Consider the following 22260-nt stretch of genomic DNA (forward strand, 5'->3'; position numbering starts at 1 on the left):
AGCCGCTCCTCATATGGCTTTCTCTCCAAATCACCAATTTCGTAGCCCTCTTCTGGCCACTCTCCGGTAGCTTATTTACTTTTTATCCCGTGGCACCCAGAACTGCACACAGTGCTCCAGGTGAGGCCGCACCAGTGCAGAGCAGAGAGGGACAGTCACCTCCTTCGCCCGGCTGGCAATGCTGTTCTTTAAATGAGCTCCACACAGGACCAGATATAAACTAAAACCCAGTCTCTTTTCTACCATATACTTAAACTTAGCTGCCAAAGTTGTTCTCAATTCTGTGAAAGTGCATGCTGTGACTTGCTATGTGCTCGCAGGTATCAAATGCAGAAAAGGCTCATCCTGTTTTTTACTTGGAACAGGAGCATGAGTTTTCCTCACTCTCACACTTCTATGGAGGTACTCATAGGATGTAAAAGGTTATTCCTATACCATTCCCTGTGTCCAGCTCAGTACCTGACACTGCAGACCCTAATGAGACCCTACATGGCCAAGCAGAAGTTGAGGCAAGGAAGAGCTCAGCATGCTGTTCCATACACATCCCTCACGGGCCTGCAGTGCAAGCCAACGAGCTGGAACAACTCGGTCCCTCCCACTCTCCTCACTGCAGTCTGATAATTCCCATAATTGCAGATTTTAAGTGTATCTTTGGGTTTGCCCTTCACCTCTGAACAAAGATAAGCAATGAGTGAGGGGTAGAGTGCACAGTTCTGCCTCTGCTTCTCACAGGGAGGTCTGTACAGCTCCTTGGCTTGAAGAAGCAATTTTCCTTCATGGAGCTTCACCCCCGTTTTGAAAAACTCTAATGTTTAACCTATGCTGAACATAGCTTTCAGTCTGCTACCTCACCTTCTGCCATGGGCAGAGAAGTGGAAATAACTGTTCGATAGCAATGTGGACAGTTCTCGCTAAGTTAGAAGCTCCCAGTTAAAATGCACTTGTCATTAAACTTCAAAAAAATAAAAAACCTACAAGCATTTTGTCTATTGCTTGGCTTTCTAATTCTCATTGTTGCTTTCATTATTATTAAAGGTTTGAGGTAAATTGCAATAATGATTTCCCTATACCCAAAAAGGTTCCAATTAAAATATGAGATTCCCTCGTAGTAACATTATGAGTCATTAAAAGAAAAGCAAGTAGCCTAAATCTCACAGTGAAATTCTGGGTTGAAGCACTTTCTAAAAATGAATTGGGTTGTGGGGTAAGTCGGTGTTAGGGGAGGGTGTTGTCTCCTACTTTTTATACTGAAATCAGTCTGCATCTAAGAACTAGTTCTAAACTCAACAAAGAAGAAAGAATGGCAGAGGCATTTCTGTAACCATATCTAAAATGCAGTATTCATTCTTCATCATAGACACCATGTTAAACCTGATGGTCCCTAGCAAGAAAGCTCTTCCCATGTAAAATATGCAGGATGTAATGGACTGTGGACATCAGACATTCATTTCCTAATAATCTATATATGCTTCTGTTCGGTTATGTATTGGATGCATATTATGTTAAGAAATGAAAGGCTAATTATAAACTTTCTGAGGTAGGGTCTGATTACTGTATATGGCATTTACTTCTTTGTGAATCACTGTGTAGTATCCTGGCATTATTTACATAATACGATCAGTTATAAGACTGCATTTGTCAGTGAGAGTTTGGAAAAACACTAGAGAAGGACTTGCATGAAAGGAGTTGCATGGCTCAGTGAACCACCATAAGGAGCTTGAACAGTACTGCAGAATCTTAATAGCACATCGAGATCTGTTTAAAATTCAGATTCCCTGTGTTTCTGAAGAAGGAGAGAGGGCTGCTGTTTGGAACTTTTAATGTGCACAGTTTTTTCCTGATGTTGTTAACTGTATGTGCATTTTGATAAGGCATTTATCAGAGCATAAAAGCTCAGTGGTAAGCACAGAAGAGGCCACTATGATTAAGCATTCTTTAGCTGAAAAAAAACACCACCACCCTGAAGCATCTCGAGTGTTAGAACATTTTGCTGGTCCATCTTTATTAGTACACCACGCTGTGTTAAGCAGCTGGGGTTTTTTTGCATGATCATGTATGACAGGCTTCACTGTGTATCATTATATTAGTAACTTAAGGCAAAACAAACACCATTAACTCAAAAATAACCACTAGTACTGTAACTTTTATTTGCTAATAAATATCTTAATAAACAGGCTTACCCCATCCGTAAGACCTGATAATGCCTCTTAGGAAATCATAGAAAAATAAAATACAATAATAATCAGTAACTTGTACTTTGTACAAAAATCTTATTATGTTGCTCAGCAGGTAGCTTTGCCAAACCCCATATTCTTTCTGCAAAGAGATGGCATATGTAATGCAATTCACCTTAAAAACAGCCTAATGTTGAGAGCTGAGCATTCTATTAACACTATTAACTTGTAGGCATGCCAGCACATGAAAATTTACATGGAACATCATATTATCATAGGAATAGAATAATAATAATAAAAATAAGATAACACTACTTTTCAGTAACTAATAACAACTTTGCTTCAAATGTAAATTCCCCTTGGGACTGCAAATCAGTATATTAAACGTTTTATTACATGGCTATTTCTACAATACTGTTATAAACTGGCAAAAAGGCAGAAATAAAAATGCAGTGGGAACACATATGGGAGGTACATTACATGAAGAAATGTCATTCTGAACAGTGAGGCAGTCCCAGGGGGAAACCAACAATACCAGCTGAGAAATGTTCAGTCTCCCAGAATGAGTAGATGGTGCTTGCTCTGTGCAATGCTACACGAGTTCAGACCGATGAAGACACAACCCAGAGGTACGGTGCCACGGCTGCTTTTCTGTGAGACGAATGGCGAAGCCTGAGCCACAGGTAGTTGTCATTATTAACATACGGTTCGGTAAGAGGAAAAGAAGCAACAGCAAAACAAATGTTATCTGGGGGTCTTTAAAGACAAGGTGGGTTTCAGACTACTGGTAAGGATATGAGATCTGTGCTGAGGCCACGGTTTGTTTGTAAAATAGTTTGTGAGTATTATGATTATACTGTTACTTTTGCAGCCATCTACCTTTAAAGTTTTGACATGGCTGCTTATATATATAATCTAAAGTGTCTGTCATCCAATAGTTATTCATATATACACATACATTGATACATTTTATGGCTATGCTAGAACAGCAAACTATGGAGAACAGTCATATTTAATTGTATACAATCTAATTTCACAGAAGAGACAGAGATTAAAACCCCTTTTAATTGAGATACTTTTAAAACCAACACACAGAAATAGTGACTATCCTGAGAAAACATACCAACCATGTTATAGGAATATAGATAAATTGTCCGAGCAGCCAGGGATCAGGTTAGAAAAAGTAAAGCCCTGATAGAATTAAATCTGGACAGGGACATCGAGGGCAACAAGAAAAGCTTCTATAGGTACATTGGTGCTAAAAGGAAGACTAGGGGAAATGTGGGCCCTCTCTGGAAGGAAATGGGAGATCTGGTTACCCAGGATATGGAGAAGGCTGAGGTACTCAATGACTCTTTCTCCTCAGTCTTCATGGGAAAGTGCTGTAGCTACACCACCCAAGTCACGGCAGGCAAAGGCAGGGACTGGGAGAATGAAGAACTGCCCACTGTAGGAGAAAAACATGTTTGAGACCATCTAAGGAACCTGAAGATGCACAAGTCCATGGGACCTGATAAGATGAATCCATGGGAACTGGCAGATGAAGTTGCTAAGCCACTATCCACCATATTTGAGAGATCGTAGCAGTCTGGTAAGTTCCCACTGATTGGAAAAGGGGAAACATAACCCCCATTTTTAAAAATGGAAAAAAGGAAGACCTGGGAAACTACAGGACAGTCAGTCTGATCTCTGTGCCTGGCAAGATCATGAAGCAGATAGATCCTCCTGGAAGCTATGCTAAGGTACATGGAAAATAAGGTGGTGATCAGTGACAGCCAATATGGCTTCACTAAGGGCAAACTCTGACTGACAAATTTGGTGGCCTTCTACAACAGAGTTACAGCATTGGTGGATAAGAAAAGAGCAACTGACATCATCTACCTGGACTTGTGCAAAGCATTTGACTCTAAAGTCTTGTCTCTAAATTGAACAGACATGGATTTGATAGATGGACCACTCAGTGGATACAGAATTGGCTGGATGGGTGCACTCGAAGAGTTAGGCTCAATGGCTCAATGTTCAAGTGGAAACCAGTGACAAGTGGCATTCCTCAGGGGTTGGTGCTAGGACTGGTGCTGTTTAACATCTTTGTTGTTTAACATCTTTGTTGGGATTGAGTGCATTCTTCGCAAGTCTGCTGACAACACCAAGCTGTGTGGTGCAGTTGACATACCGGAGGGAACGGAATGCCATCCAGAGGGACCTGGACAGGCTTGAGAGGTGGGTCTGTGAGAACCTCATGAAGTTCAACAAGGCTAAGTGCAAAGTCCTGCACATGGGTTGGGGAATTCCCAAGCACAAATACAGGCTGGGTGAAGAATGGATTGAGAGCAGCCCTGAGGAGAGGGTCTTAGGGGTGTTGGTTGATGAGAAATTAAACATGACCCAGCAACCTGCACTTCCAGACCAAAAAGCCAATTGTATCTTGGGTTGCATCAAAAGGAGCATGGCCAGCAGGTCAAGGGAGATGATTCTGACCCTCTACCATGCTCTGGTAAGACCCCACCTGGAGTTCTGCATCCAGCTCTGGGGTCTCCAACATAAGAAATACATGGATCTGTTGGAGCAGGTCCAGAGGAGGGTTATGAAGATGATCAGAGGTCTGGAGCATCTCTGCTGTGAACACAGGCTAGATAGTTAGGGTTGTTCAGCCTGGAGAAGAGAAGGCTCTGGGGAGACCTTATAGCAGCCTTTTAGTACCTAAAGAGGACCTACAAGACAGCTGGAGAGGGACTTTTTACAAGGGCATGTAGAGATCGGACAAGGGGTGATGGCTTTAAACTGGAAGAGGGTATATTTAGCTTAGACATAAGGAAGAAGTTCTTCACCATGAGGATGGTGAGACACCGGAACAGGCTGCCCAAAGAAGTTGTGGATGCCTCATCCCTGGAAGTGTTCAAGGCCAGGTTGGATGTGGCTTTGAGCAACCTGGTCTGGTGGAAGGTGTCCCTGTCCATGGCAGGGAGGGTTGGAATGAAATGATCTTTAAGGGCCTTTCCAATACAAACCATTCTGTGATTCTACGATCTTCCAAGAGAAAAATCCAAGCTAATTTTTGGAAGGTAGTAAAATATTTTTTTTGCATCTTTTCTGTAAGTGAAAGTGGTTTGTATTTAAAAAAAAACAACAACCCTGATGACAAAATTAAAACAATGAAAGTTGCTTTGCTAGAAAATAAACTATTGCCTCTCAGTATATACGGTTTCACATAAGCATTTAAAGATTTTTTTTCCTTGTTAAACTGCAGATGCAGTCCTGAGAAGTGCAGAGTACCTGTTGTCATTACCAAAGTCAATATGGGTTGTACCACACCAAAAAGAACAAGCCCTTTTTGTTAGTGTCCAGGTTTTCAGACACAGCATCACCGTGCGTGATGTAACTGATACCATCACAGAATTTTGATATTGGCCTCAACAGAAGCAGTCACAAGGCTCTAGGTAAGAACAACATACACTGAAGTACTGATTGGATCCAGTTCCTTCACCAGAGTTAACCAAGAAACTTTATGTAGAGAAATTGGAGGAAGACATTGCTGCAAAAGAAATTATATTAAAATGCTACACTGACAATTCAAAGCTAGCTGCTTCTTGGGAAGAGGCAGACGGGTTATCATAGCCATAAGCTTCAAAATGCTTATGCATTTACATGTTAGGAATTTTAGAGTAGGATGTTTTTCTTGAGATAGGGAACTAACAAAACAGTCCAGTAAACAGAACCACTAGGAGGGCATTAGTTATTTTATTTGCTACTGTGCCTTTCATTAACTGGCAAATCTCCAAATTTACACTGCAATGCACTAGGAGTATAGAACAGCTTGTTCAAAGAGGCAAATGATCAGATAGAACTGTTACTATGAAGGGGAGATCATATTGCATAATGCCATATCTTTATGAAAAAGGACAGATAAATCCTATTTTTTGTAGGTTCTGTTTGTTTGTTGGGGATCATGGTTTTATCCTGAATTTAAGTGCAGGAATTTGGAGAATTTTCTAGCAGAAACCAACCAACCAACCAATCAACAAACCCCACAAACAGACCAATCAGCCAGAACCAAACCAAAACCAAAAAAGAAAAAAAAAAACCTCAACCAAACAAAAAACCTCACCAACCACCACAACAAACAAACAGAAAACATTGATGTTAAACTCTCTATTAAATAATTTTAAATACTTATTACAAACTCAGAGATGGTGGCCCATTCCAATAAAACAGTGCAACAACCACCTTTCATGCCTTGCAATTCAGGTCCACCATGTTGAAGGTAACCATAATCTATTTCATCACATCCCTGAGGTCATAGCATTGTCTTTTATGCTTAGTGCACTCTTTTCCCCCTTATTAAATGAGGCCATCTGTTCCATGCAAATCTGTAGAAACTCTTAATCCAAAACCTGTTACAGTCTGTTGACATCTTACGCATTTAACTGATTTTGGATCAAGCCCTGAATGACCAACCTACATCTCAACCTGAAACTCTCAATGGAGAAATTAAAACTAGCAAAAAAGTTTTAGCAATACATTTGAATGACAGGACAGTGTGTGTCCTAATAAGTGCTGGTTCTCTTAACAATTCAAGCATGACAGTAGCGGAATGCAGGGAAGGAGAATTTGTTTGGAGACCTGAATGCTACATAATGTATGTATAACATAGGGCTTCATCTCACTGCCAGTGAAGTCATAACAAACTCTCATGAATTTCGATCACAGCAAGACCATGCCTATTGATACCGAAACAGTTAATTCCTCAGTTACATCATTGTCCCAGGAATTACTCCATCAAGAAGTTAATTAAAAATTTTCAGCAGGAGTTGGAAATACCAGGTGTTTTAGAGCAGATCTTTTCCAAGACAAAAATCGAACTTCTAAAGTTGGCATTTAGTAGCTAAAATAATGTACAGATTTGAAACATTTGCTGCACTTTGTCTTTCTCAGCTAACCCTATTGTACATAAAGGGACTGTAATGGTAAGTTATAAAGCTCAGAGCATTCAGCTTCTTAAAAAATGGTCCATAATCTGAGGAACTATATACAACCATAGCACTCATGGATGAGCAGTGTGTGCTACTGAATACAGTATATGATGATAGAAGGTATTTGTGAGTTGTAAGTGCATGGAACTGCCTTATACTTGTTGTTATTTTTCCTTAGCACAAGATGGACTACAGGCTCTAATCTAAATGATGATAATTTTACCAGTTTTTTTCGTAGGTGGGGCCCTGGAAAACCAGCAACTAGTTTATTGCCTATTACTGTTGTAGAGGAGCCTCAGAGCATTACACTGTGATGATGCTATGAAAATACTCCCTTGAGTGTTTCAGGGGGCACTTTTTCATCATTCACAACCAGAAATTAATATTTGGATTCCAATGCAGATTTCCGTCAAATTCGATTTTCCAGATCCTAGGTTCAAGGTTGCTTTGTACACAACCAAGGCTTCAGGCATCACACAGTTCATAATATAGAGGGCTAGATTTCTCTTTGATTTGTGAATTTTCAGTCCCAGGGTTTTGTCTTATCTGCAGCTCAACATACATGCTGCTGCTTGGCAGTTTTTCACTCAATTGTCAATAAAAAGAAATTTATTCACAAATTTGTTATCAGCTTGATGATGCACATGTTAGAGATGAATATTCCTCAAAATGTGTAGTATTTCCCAAATGAAGAAAAAGGTCAACAATATCTTCTCACATATGAAGAACAATGTGCGGAGAAGGTTTTGTCATAGTATCAATGAATATACTGGACTGCTGAAGGAAACCATGTGTGGTACTGAAGTTGAAAAAAATGACAAATATATCTTATGCTGCCTTACAAATATTTTACAGGGACTTGGATTTGCAAGTCTTTTATGCCTAACTCTGCCCATGTAAATAGTCCCATTTCTAATGAGCCTCCTTATCTGAATTAAGCCATACAAACATGGAACTGTTTATAGATTGAGGAATTTCTGAATATGGCACAGTGGCACAGTACATACATCATTACTGAGACACATGTTTAATTACCTGCTAGTCAAAGTGCTCAGATGCTTAGATATAGGTCAAAATTTTGGACAGGAACAAAGTAGAACAAGTGTGAAAACTTCCAATGATTTTGAGACTGATCTTTTAAATGTATTTTTTCCCATATCTTCAGTTTCGTGACTTGGCATTTTTTATTCCAGTTTAATTACATAGGTGTGAAAAATCAGACAATATGCTAAAACCTTCTGGGAGAGAAAGGTACTTGGGAAATCTCTTGCAGGAAAGAAAGGTTAAGAGATACTAATGTAGAATATTTAAAGAAACATACACACAAATCGATTTCACTGAACTGGCATTATATTATTTCACATATAAGATATGGAAATATATTTTAACTCTAATCTGTTTTTTAACTTCATGTTTTTTATCAGGCATTTTTGTTAGTTTTTCTTTCTAAAATTTAGCACATCTTTTTAGATTATAAAATGGCATATCCTTACTCATATTCCCTTGAAAATGTCTCTCATTTTAACCTCACAAGTGTCTATAAGTGGCTATTTAAAATAAAATAATTCATATACTGTTTAAATGTATTTGGTGACTTCAGCAGATGGACTCAAGCTTTTTATAGCATGGACTACCTCTTACTGGAGATGCTGGCTCATGGGTACCTTGCTTCCCCTTTATGATCACTGATGATTTCTACCATAATTAGTCATACAGAGAAGAATCAGTAGAAAGGGGTTTGGTGTGGTGGCAGAAGAAGCGTCAGCATCAGGTGACCAGGCAGCTTTCTGTAAGCCAGTTTGAGAACGCTTTTCCTGCCTGTGGAGAAACAGAGTCTGTCCCTTTCCAGATAAGAAGCCAAGGAAGTCTGGGAAGTACTATACACATACAGTGCATGCCATTAAAAATTTTAAAAGTCAATGGGGCAGATCAACCCCATTATTGGGAGTTACATAATTAATCCTGTAGGTTTGAAAAATCTCAGATATTATGATACATGTTATATTTACAATTCTTTCTGTACATATAGACAAATATTTTATATCCATAATGTGCTTAACATATCCTGGTCCATAATCTGAGGAACTATATGCAACCATAGCACTCATGGATGAGATGAGCAGTGTGTACTACTAAATACAGTGTATGATGGTAGAAGATATTTGTGAGTTGTAAGTGCATGGAACAGCCTTATGCAACACTTTTCTTTCTTTCTTTCTTTTCCTTTTCCTTTTTCTCTTTTTCTTTTTTTTTTTTCTTTCTTTTTTCTCTTTCTTTTTCTTTTTCTCTTTTGGTTTGGTTTGTTGATGCTCCCCAGCACAATATGGACAGTTCTTCCTGTTCACCTTATTGTAGGCTTTAGGCATTTTTTTTTTTCCCTTTTCAGTGCTGATTCATTTGTCTCTCCAGGAGATTTCAAGGTCACTGTCTTACTAATTTTTAGCTCAGCCCAACACATCTTTCCCTCACTCTCAAAAAATAATAACAGTGCCATTATAAAAAGAAAAAAAATAAGATTATCTTTGCCATTTATTCAGGAAAGATCAATTACACTTGGCGAACAAATAAGAGAACTGTTTAACAGAATACAGTGCTCTTCGACCATGTGCAAGTGTCAGAAGTGAAGTACCTCTATTCTTAATATTTTTCCTAGAAGATGCAATGGAAGACAGACTTTTTATTAGTACTTTAACTTTTGTTACTCTAAAAGATGTGTTGGAATGAATTGGGAGCCCTCCTTTCCACTCTCTGTGGAACATATTCCAAGACAGACTGACCCCATGACAGGGTAATTACAGGTGCCTTGTGTTCACAAGAGAAATTCTCAGCTGCCAGAATGTGTCCCATAGAACCATTCCATCCGCTCAGTTAAAACAGTTTAACACATGTTTCAGTTTGCAATGGGGCCAGCTGAAATTTAGCAACTAGTCCTCAATACAAGTATGTTCTATGCTGCTTTACCTTGGTGGCTGATGCGGTCCTATGGGGTCATTCTAACATGGATATTGCTGTGGTTAATAGAGTCTTACTAGGCATCTCTGCAGTCCTAGCTATTCCATATAGTAAATCTCTACTGTGTCTGAATAAAGGGTATCTGTATGTTACTTATGACCCACCTTTGGATCCTGTATGAATCTGAAAAATAAATTCATGGAGCCCAGTATTAGGCTCGTCATATAAAAAACGGAAAATGGAAAGTCAGTCTTAAATTACAGAAGAATCAAAGTACTACAGTGTATGAGTTCCATGTCAGAATAATCCAGATAATACCTGATACAATTTTGGACAGAGAATGCTTTGTCCAGAACAACTAGTCTATTTGCATTTATAGTTGAGTGCACTATTTGCAGCTTAAAAAATTGCCTTATGCTGAAAAGTCTTGGCTGATGTCTTAAAGCATAGCATGTGTCTAAGCTTTTATTGGACAGACACTGAATTTACATTCATGGGGAACAAAAAGGGTAACTTTTGTTTAAGAAAAAATGAAATTACATAGCTCAATTCTCTTTATTCCATCTAATGGAGTCCCATTGCTTCTCAGTAATTCCAATGTGCAAACCCCTCCTGAGCAAAATCTTCTAAACCTTCTGCTGTTACTTGTTCAGTTTTAACACCAGCACAAATTCTCTCTTTTCTCATAGGTGCAGCATAAGGACTAGATACAATCAGTGCATGAGATTCATCTGACCAAACACAGATGCCTGGATATGAACTAGTAATTTTGGTCTCTTTGAATGCAGAGAAACAGGTGCCTCTTTGGCACAATTCATCTAACCAAGAAATAAATAATTACATTTGTCAGATGACTCGCATCCTACAAGGGCCCACTTCTCCTCATAGATGAAAAGGGAACCTCACATGACTAGCTCAAATGCAGACCTCCAAGATTAGGTGAGAAGAATTCCTCCCAGTAGGTCTCCGGGCTCTAAATGATAAGTGCATGGACATCCAAGTTGCTCGTCAGTCAACTTTAGAAGCGCTGCTGTTGGCACATGATGGACAAGGGCAGTGCACTTGTCAGCCAAGAGACACTAACATGGTCCTGCTCAGCAGTCAAGGCCATCACTTAAGCTGTGTTTTAGGCGCTTAAGTGATATGCAAGTAGTCATAGCAGTACAGATAGACAGATTATATTCTAGATTAATGAGAATCAGATCTGTGAGAAAAATCTACACATGAATATCACTTGTAAATAACTTTGAACGATTTCATTTCCTTATGTCCACATTTTAATGCCTTTTTTTTTTGGCTTGCATATCATGCATACGCACTTCATTTAGTGGACTTTCAATGACTACTTTTAATCATGAAGCACTCCGCAATATGGCCAGATTCTCAAAGACAGCTTACTAGATTTGCTTCAATTTGTTATATTTAAACTCTAACTGCACATTGCAATATACAGCAAAACTAAATAGAGCTAATTTTCACCTGAAGAAAGTATCCTCTGTAACAAAGAAAGTTGCTCTGATTTCACATATACATTTGTGGCCTGCACGGAATTAAGCTCACATTTGGAAAATAACATCTATTGTTTTTTTGGGTTTTTTTTAAATGAAAAAATCAGGAAAACCAAAACAAGAGTAGGCTTGGAATTGGAGCAAGAGCAAATAAAATGTTTCCAGAATGGGGAAAATGTAAATTTGATCAAGATAACTATTATGGAAGTGTCATACTGCACCACAAGAGCAACAAAAAAATCAAGCTGTATAAAACCACAAAATCCTGGATTTACAATGTTTTTAATAAATGCCCTCATCCAAAGGATACCTTGTTCTTTCCTTTCTTGTTACCCAAACTCTTGGTTATATAAAAAATATATCTGATTAATACATGTTTTAATATTGTTTTTTTTTCTATTGAAAATATATTTTCAGTAGTATGATAAATTTGGAAATTGATGTCCATGAAATATATCTAGGTTGTGTGCATGTAATATACCGCTCTGCATTCACACTACCAGTAATGAAAAAAACATGCGAAGGAGAATTTAAAAGTGCACATACATGGTTTGGATTAGTTATGAGTAATTTTGAAACCCCATTGACAAATAACAGACTCATACCTCCTTGGCAGTGTATTTAATTGTGAGAGAGACTCCTTGCACAGATGTCATGTTGTTGGCCACGGAAGCAATGACAGGCAAAATGGATAACAAAATGATAAAGGAAAATCAACTCCTAAATTATGCTGCGATGATAGTATTTTTTAAAAGGCTTCAGGTAAGTGTGGTTTTCTTTCCATAAGAGAACTTTTACAAAAAAATTATTCAGATGTGGAACTGGGGCAGAATTTTTCAAGTGAGAGTCACAGAAAAGAACAAATGCTTTTTTTCCCACTGACGGCCTGTGATCTTGCTAAATGTACATGCTTGTACAGTCCTGCTGAGTTCAATGGCACTACTCATGCTGGCAAAATTACCTTTGTAGCTAGAATAGGATTGGTACTGCTCTTAATTAAACAAGACCATTAAATTAGCATTGCAGAACACAAGTGAATCCTGATCTTTAGAAAACTTGTTCCTAAGTTAATTCCTTTTTTTTTTTTTTTAATGAAAGAAAGGAAAATTTACTTGGTGCACTACTGTCATCCCTCTTAAACTAATGCAATTATTCCAACGTAAAGTGACAACAGAGAATCAGGCCTAGCATGTCTTACTGTGTGAACTGGTTGGAAGCATAATCTTCTCTAAGTTGCTTTCTGATTTTCCTTCTTCGCCACTTGTATACAATGGCAGCCTTTTCCAAGAGTTAGGAAATACATTTTGATTTACAAGCTGTAAATTAAGCAGTAAATATAATTATGATTACATAAAGTATTTAGTTCATTTTGATATACACATATATTATAATAATTACCCAAACGCACGTTTTAACAGAAAAGTTGTAAAGCTTGAGTATATTGGAATGACACGTAACTCAAAAACATCCTCCAAACTATGTATAAATCAACAAAAGCATCTGCATCCAGTTTACATGTGACATGCATGTAGATCTGCGCGTGACTTCTACAGCACACAGACATGCGCTTGTTCCCCTGTTTCCAGAAGCGCATATCTCATGCAAATGTTTGGAAATGTAGCCCCGCACGTCTGTGTAAGTTGTCCGAATAAAACATGAAAGCTGTAATTCTTAAGAGAGGTACAAATATTACGTTAGGCCTTTGCAGCCATTTTCTTGCATGTAAATATGGCTATTGAAGAGTTCTAAAGGTAATGGTCATCAATTTCATTTACACTAAATGAAGATCCAGCCCACAGTAACCAGAGCTCCATTTCAACAGAGTCTGCTTTTTACTTCTAAAGCAGTTAGAAGTAGACTCAAGGCAACATATTATTACACTGCTGTCCTACACCTCCTCTTCTGCCTACGTACAAGAAGACCAAATACCGCAGCGCGTAACTTCCAGCATTAATTGGTTGTACCACTGCCCTCCACTGGAGGATGATATGGCTGGCCTGCTCCCACAGGAATTAGCACATCACCCTACTGTTGGCTGGCCCTCAAAGGTCTACTACCACTGGTGGAAATTATGCTTAGTTCATGCCTGCATTTTTGGAACAGAAAGCTTTCTGAAGTCTATGTGGCCACGATACAGTTGACAAGCATGTTTTACACGTGGTTATGGAAACGTTACAATCCGTTTTCCAGTGAATACTTGCCACGTAGTAGAAGCAAATGCTGAGTACCACCAAAAAAAAAAAAAAAAAGAGTGGTGAAGAATTCCAAGGATGAACACGTTTTCCAACCTAATCTAAAATTTAAAGCATAAAAAGTGTCAAGTGCTAAAGTAATTAAAAACCAAGTACCTTAAGATTTCAAAGAGATTTCTTTCACTGTCCTCTCAATTATTCACACAACAGAAACTCGCTACATAAAATCATCAGTCATTTCTGCAAACAATACTAACATTTTGAGGCACCAACTTACCAGCATTTAAACTATTATAAAGTAATGTAACAATAGGACCCATCCATTTGGATTTAATTAAGAGATAAAATAAATATATATGCCAAACTTCTTCTTGATTGCACATTTGGTATTGGAAGTTACATGGTCACAGAACATGAAAGAAGTCAAATACTTTTTGATCTACCAGCAAACTCTAAATACATCGATAAAGAAGCCACACCAGGCCAAATAGATTACTACTTTCAAGTAAGTTCATGAAAGTTTCCCGAATACTGTTAAACAAAGTTACACGTCCATGCTGAGTTATTCATCAATGTGTAGCGAGAGTCCTGCAGTAGGCCAGGATTTTATCGACAGGTAACTGGCAGAGGAGCTATGCAGTGTGATTAAAAATTCCTGTTTGGAAGCATTAACATAGAAGTACTTTTATAATCTGAACAGGAGACTGCAGTTCTTGAAGTTGGGAAGAGCAGAAGGGAAGAATGAGATTATTTTCCATTTTAGAAATGCTGAGGCACAAAACACAGTTGATTCTAGTACTTTCATACATGAAATCCTTTCTCCTGTATGTGCATCATTTGTAACCGCAAAGTCTGTAAACTGCTGACTATTCGTCTCTGGTGTCCAATGAGTACAACTCCAATTCTTCTAATGTCACTGCAAGATAAAAAGTTTCATCGTGGATGCAAGTATAGTAAAGTCTCTTGCACACAAAAGACTACAAATATATGATGAATTGCTCTACTTCAGGACAGTTTATTTTCCTGACTGGAACATACGAGAATACTGCAAATGTTCAAGTTTTATGCACCTGTCAATTCCAAATTTGTATAAAGGCAGCCATATAAGAAAAAAAATCTTAAAAATGTTGTAGTTAGAGCACCGACATCTGTTGTGATACTAATGGTCAAGTAATTTTTTCAACTCTTGAGGAAGAATCCAAGAGGAGGGTTCTAATAGCCCATTTTTAGCAATATGTTAGTAGCAAATGTTTTCCACTTCACTTACAAAGGAACAGGGCTGATACACTCACTTTTGCAGTCCTGAGGCTGAAATATCAATAACAGAGGCTGTGCTTCGGATGATTTGGGTGGTGAGAGGTGGTCTCAAGATCAGAATAGCACTGAATCTTAGAGCTCCACCCAGATTTCCCTCCATCTCATCTAGACCAGCACCCTGGAGGTGGTAGGTCACCCACAGAGCCTGACTCTTTGGCAGGAATGAAATCACCAGCCCTCAGCGTCTGGCACCATCCACTAGTTCCATTGTTCTATAAACATCAACAACTTCAATATGCTGAGAAAGATCACAGAGGTGGTGAGGGCAGGAAACTTCAGATATGCCTTGTTTAATTGTGCAAATCCCACACTGGGACATAGCATAGATACCACTTCTTTAGATACCCTCAAAAACTGTTTGACGATACAGCTAATAAAGGAGCCTGGGGGATGAGGCATGACCTTTATGAGTTTCAGGTTTGCAGTTCAAGATACCTGGCTCTGTATCCTCCAGATGAAGAGCAAGTATTATGTACTTGGGCTTCGCATCCACATGGGGGATGATACATAACGCTTAAGGTCAGCAGGGACTATGCAAAAATATTGAGCATCTTAGAAGCTAAAAAGGGTCAGCTAAAAGAATAAACCTTTACAGCAGGGAGTGGTGTTAGAAATGCGGGAACGATGCATAGCACATATCAAGGAAGGCCTGATAAAACTGAGAAGGATGCCAGCAGCCTTAGGGTAACAGAGGTTGTTTGAAGAAAGAATCTTTCAAAAAGCTGAAGTGATATCTAAAGAAAGAAAGTAGGAAAGATTATAACCTTAGGCAGATTATCTTTAAAAGCACGGTAAAGCTAAAAAAAAAATAAATAAATAAACCAACTTGAGGAACAACCGGAAAAAGACATCTAGTAATAAGACTCATAATACATTTTTTTGCAGGATCACTGGGGTACAAGAAACCTGCCAGAGTGCCTGTAGAATCTAATGATGATTTGGGTATAAAAAAGCACTGCAAGACTGGCCACTTCCAGAAGACTGAACCAATTATTTGAGTTAATATTCACTGTGGAATAAATTGAAGTGACTCCCGTGCCAGAACCTTTATGAGGTACTTGTCAGAGGATCTGTCTGAAGTTGAAGTGACTGCAGGAGAGGCTCTATAACAAACTTAAAAACCAAGCAACAACCCACCTCAAGAATAAGACTATCTTTAACAAAGAGTTTTAAAAGACTTAAAGGAGGAAGTAGTGGGATTACTAACAGGGGTGTGAGAGAGTGATGTTTCAGCTCTGTTCCACTTGCTTAAAAATTTCTTGGTGCCTGAGGCATGGAGAGTGCTGCCAGGCAAAGTAACAAGTTTTCAGGGGAGATGTGGGAACTACGGACCTGTGAGCCTGAAATCATTACAGTGCATAACAGAAACTATAGTAAAGTACAGAATTATGGGATACCTGGATAAGTTATCTACTGGAATCACTATGGCTTTGCAAAGCGAAACTCTATTTTATAAAATTATTTGTTTCCAACGGAGGAGTCAGCACACACATGGATGAAGGCATTTAATTTGATACACCCTACTTGGATTTAAAAATCTTTAGAGAGGATTCCTCATCAAAGCTTTATAAGGAAAATAAGGAGCTATGGCGTAAGAAGGTGTTTATGTGACTAAATAACCAGTTTAAAGAGAGGAGGTTAGGAGTAAGCTCCCAGGATTTGCAATGTAGTCATGAATGAAAACCTGCAGGGTAAATGGTCTGGAGAAACAGGTGAGCACAGAGGCAAAGAAGTCAGTTACTGAGACTGAATTGTTAGAGCAGTAATGGAAAGAGCCAGCTGCAAAGAGTTTCAGAAGGATCTTATAAGACTAAGTGACTATGCCATAAAGCAGCAGATAAAAGTCAATGTAGGTGAATGTAAAGTGATACACATGGGAGAAAACCAGTCCTAACTTCACACGTAAAATTACTGAGTTTTAACTGACCACTACTATTATTAATACAGACAGTCTCAGCGTCAAATAAAAGATTATGAATTAATGGGAAGGGAAAAGAGAACAAAATAGAATGTATTATGCTACCATATTAATCCATAGTTTGCCCACACTCCTATATACTGGGTGCAGTGTTTTCATTTAAAAAATGATCGAGATGGTTGAAGGACAGCAAGCTGTGGAACAGCTTCCATGAGGACTGACATGGGGTTGAGGATTTTCACAGCAAAGTAAAAAAATATCTTTACCACTGATTTCAGTGGTCTAGATTAAAACTGATTCCCCAAAAAACATTTAAGAATGTTCTCTGCTTGACCTTTGGCAGTGTTTGGTATGGTCACAGAATGAAATGTCAGTTCTGCATCTCTTAATCACATCTTTCTCCTGCATCGTTTTGGTAAATCAACTGTATTTGTCTTATTAGCTTAGATAGGAAAGGAAATGAAAGCACTGTTCCATACATGATGATAATTACATCACTGCAGCATCCAAAGAAATTCAGATTGATTAAGTCACTGTAGGGATAATAGATTGCATACTTACTCAATACTCATTCTTGAAACCATATCCAAAGTTGTGAAACCTGCTGCCATGAAGTTATTTTTATACTGACCCATTTTTATGGAGTCCAGCCAGTCACTGACTGAAACAAACAAAGGATATTCTGGAACTTCACCAGGTGAATCTGGCATTCTGTAAAAACATAATGTAAAGGTTACCAAAGCAGTACAAAATATGACACTTGGTTACTCTGGTAGACAGAAGGCAGAAGGAATGAGAGAGAAGCCTGTGCTGTAAAGGTCAAATCTTAACTGCAGATCTCTTTAACCTGTTGTCTAAAACTTAGAAAACATGTTAGTCTGCCAAGTTACACTACTTAAACAATATATTCTTTTAAAGCTCTGCAGCTCTGTAAAAGAACAAGGAACAGACCTCTCCTACTGTTCTTCTCTTTGTTCCCATAAAGCATTTCTTTACAGATCTTACATCTTCAGGATGACAATAATTTGTAGATACAGGAGCCAAAGTAGAGGACAAACAAAATTTAGCAGGAGACAGAATTTAAAAATACTAAACCACTGTAAGATTATTTTAACATTTCTCTCCAAAAAAAACCCCAAATGGCTCCTTATTGCTATACCATTGTGCAATGGGAACACTTTGATTACAGTGTTCAAAACCTAAAAGAAGCAAAAAAATTAACATTTTATATCTTTGCTTTTATATAGAATTACATAGAGTAGCAAATAAAAACAAAGGAGCTAATTTAATCAAATTTCTGTTTCAGTTGTTTTCCTGAATATTATCACAACTGAAACAGGTGGGAAAAAAAAATATTCCAATTTTGGCGCATACATTTCCAGTCTTCTGTTGTGTACTACACTGATGAGGGCTCACAACTTCCATTGACTTTGTACATTTTATGTAGAGAAACTGTAGGAACAGAATGTAGAAAAAGCACACTACTATTTATAAAAGCTTTATGATAGCCTCTAGGAGAAAGATGTAATTTATTGAAAATGAAAATTTAGGCAGCAAAAGCCAGCCAACATTAACTGAGGGAACATAGCTTATGTATACTTGGGAAGTGACACACCCTAGTATCTTAACATACTGAGTTTCAACCACACATATTCAAATACATTAAACACACTGATTTTCATTCACATTATCAAAATAACAGAGAGAGAGACTGCAGGATAGGAGAACATTATTAAGTAGAAACCTCAATGAAACACCTACCTAGGTTCCTTCCAACCCGAATTACTCTATGACTGTATAGAATAACTGCCAACCTCGTAAGTTAAGAGCAACACAATAATAATTCAGATTGACTGCATCAAGCATTGCCAGGTGAATGGAAAAACTTTCCCAAGCAGGTGAGCTCAATAAGAGCTCGACTGCAAGAAAACAGGGACAGCAAGATACCAGCCTCAATCTTTTCCCTGTTGCTCAGCCCCTCTTCAAACCATATTAAAAAACATCTTAACCCACTGAGGTTCTCAGCAAGACCCACCCAGGCATTGAGAACCCTTTAGAAACACAGTGGGGGTGTCTCCATGAAAGCACCTGTATCTTAAGGTGAATTTCAGCTACTGAAGACACTGAGGCCACCTGGAGCTTCACTGCTTTCAGATGATATCCAGGGACAGTATGGATTAATAAGCCCACAAAAATTGAGAAATTCTTCCACCACAGGCTTGCTTCTCCTGTGGCTGCATTAATTTCTGTAATATTATGAATGAAAAAAACTTTGGACAACACCATCAATAATAATTTTTTTGTGGAGTGGTAATAGCACCATCTCTTATTTGGTCATTGTTGCCATTTTTCTGCAGATAAATACAGATTTAACAATCTAAGACATAACTACTTTCTGTGGGGAATTACTCCTGGGCAGTTCAGAAATTGCTTGGGCACTGTCAGATGGAGAGACAGGCTGTTGAACAGAGAAAAAAATTACAAAGAGAATACTAGCATATAGGAGAAGAGCCAAAAAAAGCGAACGAAGAGATTCACAAAGATTAAGGATAGACAACACACAAACAGAACTCAAACAAAAACCAAACCAAAACAAAAAAAAAGAAAAATACCTAATATAACCTGCATGACTTGAGGAAAAAAAAAAATGTAATGGAATCATTGAATACCAGGCCGGAATGGACCAAAAGGATCACCTGGTCCAGGCCTTCTGGCAAAAGTACAGTCTAGAAAAAGTGGCCCTGCACCCTGCCCAGCTGAATCTTAAAAGTGTCCGATGTTGGGGAATCCACCACTTCCCTGGGGAGATTATTCCAATGGCTGATTGTTCTCATCATGAAACATTTCCCTCTGTGTCCAATCAGAATCTCTCCAGGATTAACTTGTACCCATTGCCCCTCATGTTTTCCATGTGACTCTTTGTAAAAAGGGAGTCTCCATCTTCTTTGTAGCCACCCTTTAAATAATGGAACATGGTGATAAGGTCTCCCCTAAGCCTTCTTCTCTCAAGGCTGAATAAGCCCAGTTCCCTCAGCCAGTTCTCATGTCATGGCTTCCCAGTCCTTTGATCATCTTTGTGGCCCTTCTCTGGACCTTCTCCAGCCTGTCCACAACTTTTTTGCATAGCAGGGACCAAAACTGAACACAGTGTTCCAGCTGTGGCCTGACAAGCACTGAGTAGAGTGGGATAATGACTTTCTTGTCTCTGCTGGTGATGCCCTTGCTAAAGCAGCCCAGCATCCTGTTGGCTTTCTTTGCTGCAGCAGCTCGGTGTCCACTCATGTTGAGCTGCTTGTCCTCCAGGACCCCCAGGTCCCTGTCCACAGAGCTGCTCCCCAGCCAGGTAGATCCCAGCCTGTGCTGCACTCCTGGACTGTGTTCTCCAAGGTGGAAGACCTTACACTTGTCCTTGTTGAACTTCATAAGGTTCTTTTTAGCCCTCTTTTCCAGCCTGTCCAGGGCTATGCAGGGTGGCTCTCCCTTCCAATATGTCCCTTCTCCACTCTGTTTAGTGTCATCGGCAAGTCCTTATACAACAGTTCATTAACAATAAAGCAAACCTTAAAAGAGGCTTAAAGCTATTTGAACCCACATAACTTCATGAATTTAGAACTCTTCTGCTCTCTCCCACTCCTACTTAATGCCTTAAAACATCTAATGATAGCCACCATCTATTACAAAAAAAAAGTACCAAAAGGAGTCTTACACAAGTACATCCTCCACTAAGGTATGAAGGGTGCTAGGATTGCGGATCAGTTTGTCTAGAAAGTTGACAATGTCACCAAACTTTGGACGGTGGTTCCTCTCCTTTTGCCAGCAGTGAAGCATTAGTTGGTGAAGAGAAGCTGGGCAACCCATGGGTGCTGGAAGCCTGTAGCCTTCTTCAATAGACAGTATAACCTAAAGAAATACAATGCATACGATCACTGGATATTAAATGCTGAAAGAACAGTGTAAAGTTGACAATTAGAAACCAGTGATAATTAATGGCAGAGGCACCCTCACTTTATGTATTGCTGGGGCTTCACTCAGGAATCAGGACTGGCAGGAGTGTGACCAGAGGAGATGCGAAGTGTTTTGTAGGCATGTGAAACACAGCAGGCACTTTTTTAGGCTCTCTGGACATCCTCTTCAAATAGCCAAGAAAGGAGGAGGAGAGGAAAGAACTAACCAGTATCACCATCTTTTTTACCCACCTGCGTTTGATGTTGTACTGAATGGAGTCACAGGACCACAAACCAGCCTTGTATGGCTGCTGCTTATTGGGATGCTCTAATATTTATGTCCTGACAAAGTGTTAGTGTGTGGAGAAGTGACAATACAGGGTGTTTCAAAAAGATGGACCCAATTTGAAATCACTATATCACATTTGTAAGTTTATACAAAGGTTATAAAAAGGTTAGTAAAACTTGGCAACTCATTAAACTGTAAATTTTTGTGTAACATATTGCCATTGTGAAACATACTGCTTTGAAATTGGGTCCATCTTTTTGAAACACCTTGTACAATCAAGCACTCCAAATGCACACTGTAGCACCTGGAGACTTTACTTGGTGTTTGCTTGCTGTTTCTGCTGATGTTAGAGTATGATTCATTCAGGCAATGTCCCACACACCAAGTTACAGTGAAGAACAACACTATTTTGCACAGCCTGTCTCAGAAACCTGGATGCCCAAGCTGTTTATGACTTAATAGAAATTAATAAAATTGTGGTGTTACCATATACCCTAAAGTGAGTACAACTTTCCGATTCAGCAGATGTGGAAAAATGTGTTTGGTCAGGATTTGGAAAGAAACAGATCTGATACCACAGATAAATCATTTGTATGAAAAATAACATTTGATTAGAGTTGAAGAGAGGCTTGTTTTTAGTAACACTGGTAACAAAAAACACGGTCTGAAAGGGACATTATTAGCCCTGTGTGATAGGAGGTAGAAAAAGTGTATAAGGTCCTGGATTCATTCTGTGTAAGATTTTTAAAAAGAGAGGAAATGTTACTAGGTTCTGCACTGAGTGGTGGCAGCAGTGCAGATGATGACAGGAATGACATAGTCAGGACTTCTTTTATATAGAGTAATGGAAAGACAGTAAATGGATGATCAAGAACACAGCTAGGAAAAAAACCAACCCTATCACACACACACAACTCTTCCACTTAAAAATCCAATCAATGCTAAATGTTCTCTAAAGTACAAATAATTGTATACAAAATTTGTAATAACACAGTG

General features: G+C 38.7%; 1 protein-coding gene across 1 annotated transcript in view; it reads right to left on the reverse strand.

Moving 5' to 3' along the window:
- Positions 1 to 14597: 14597 nt before the first annotated feature.
- Positions 14598 to 22260, reverse strand: part of EPHA6 (EPH receptor A6) — a gene marked incomplete at both ends in the record, with an annotated part of 485307 nt that continues 477644 nt past the window's right edge. The window contains 3 exons of the mRNA XM_080364048.1: positions 14598 to 14712; positions 17593 to 17742; positions 20738 to 20931. Of these exons, the coding sequence (XP_080220174.1) occupies positions 14598 to 14712; positions 17593 to 17742; positions 20738 to 20931 (459 nt within the window). The remainder of the gene's footprint in view (positions 14713 to 17592; positions 17743 to 20737; positions 20932 to 22260) is intronic.

The sequence above is a fragment of the Nesoenas mayeri genome (genome assembly GCF_963082525.1).
Source record: "Nesoenas mayeri genome assembly, chromosome: 1".
Taxonomy (NCBI): domain Eukaryota; kingdom Metazoa; phylum Chordata; class Aves; order Columbiformes; family Columbidae; genus Nesoenas; species Nesoenas mayeri.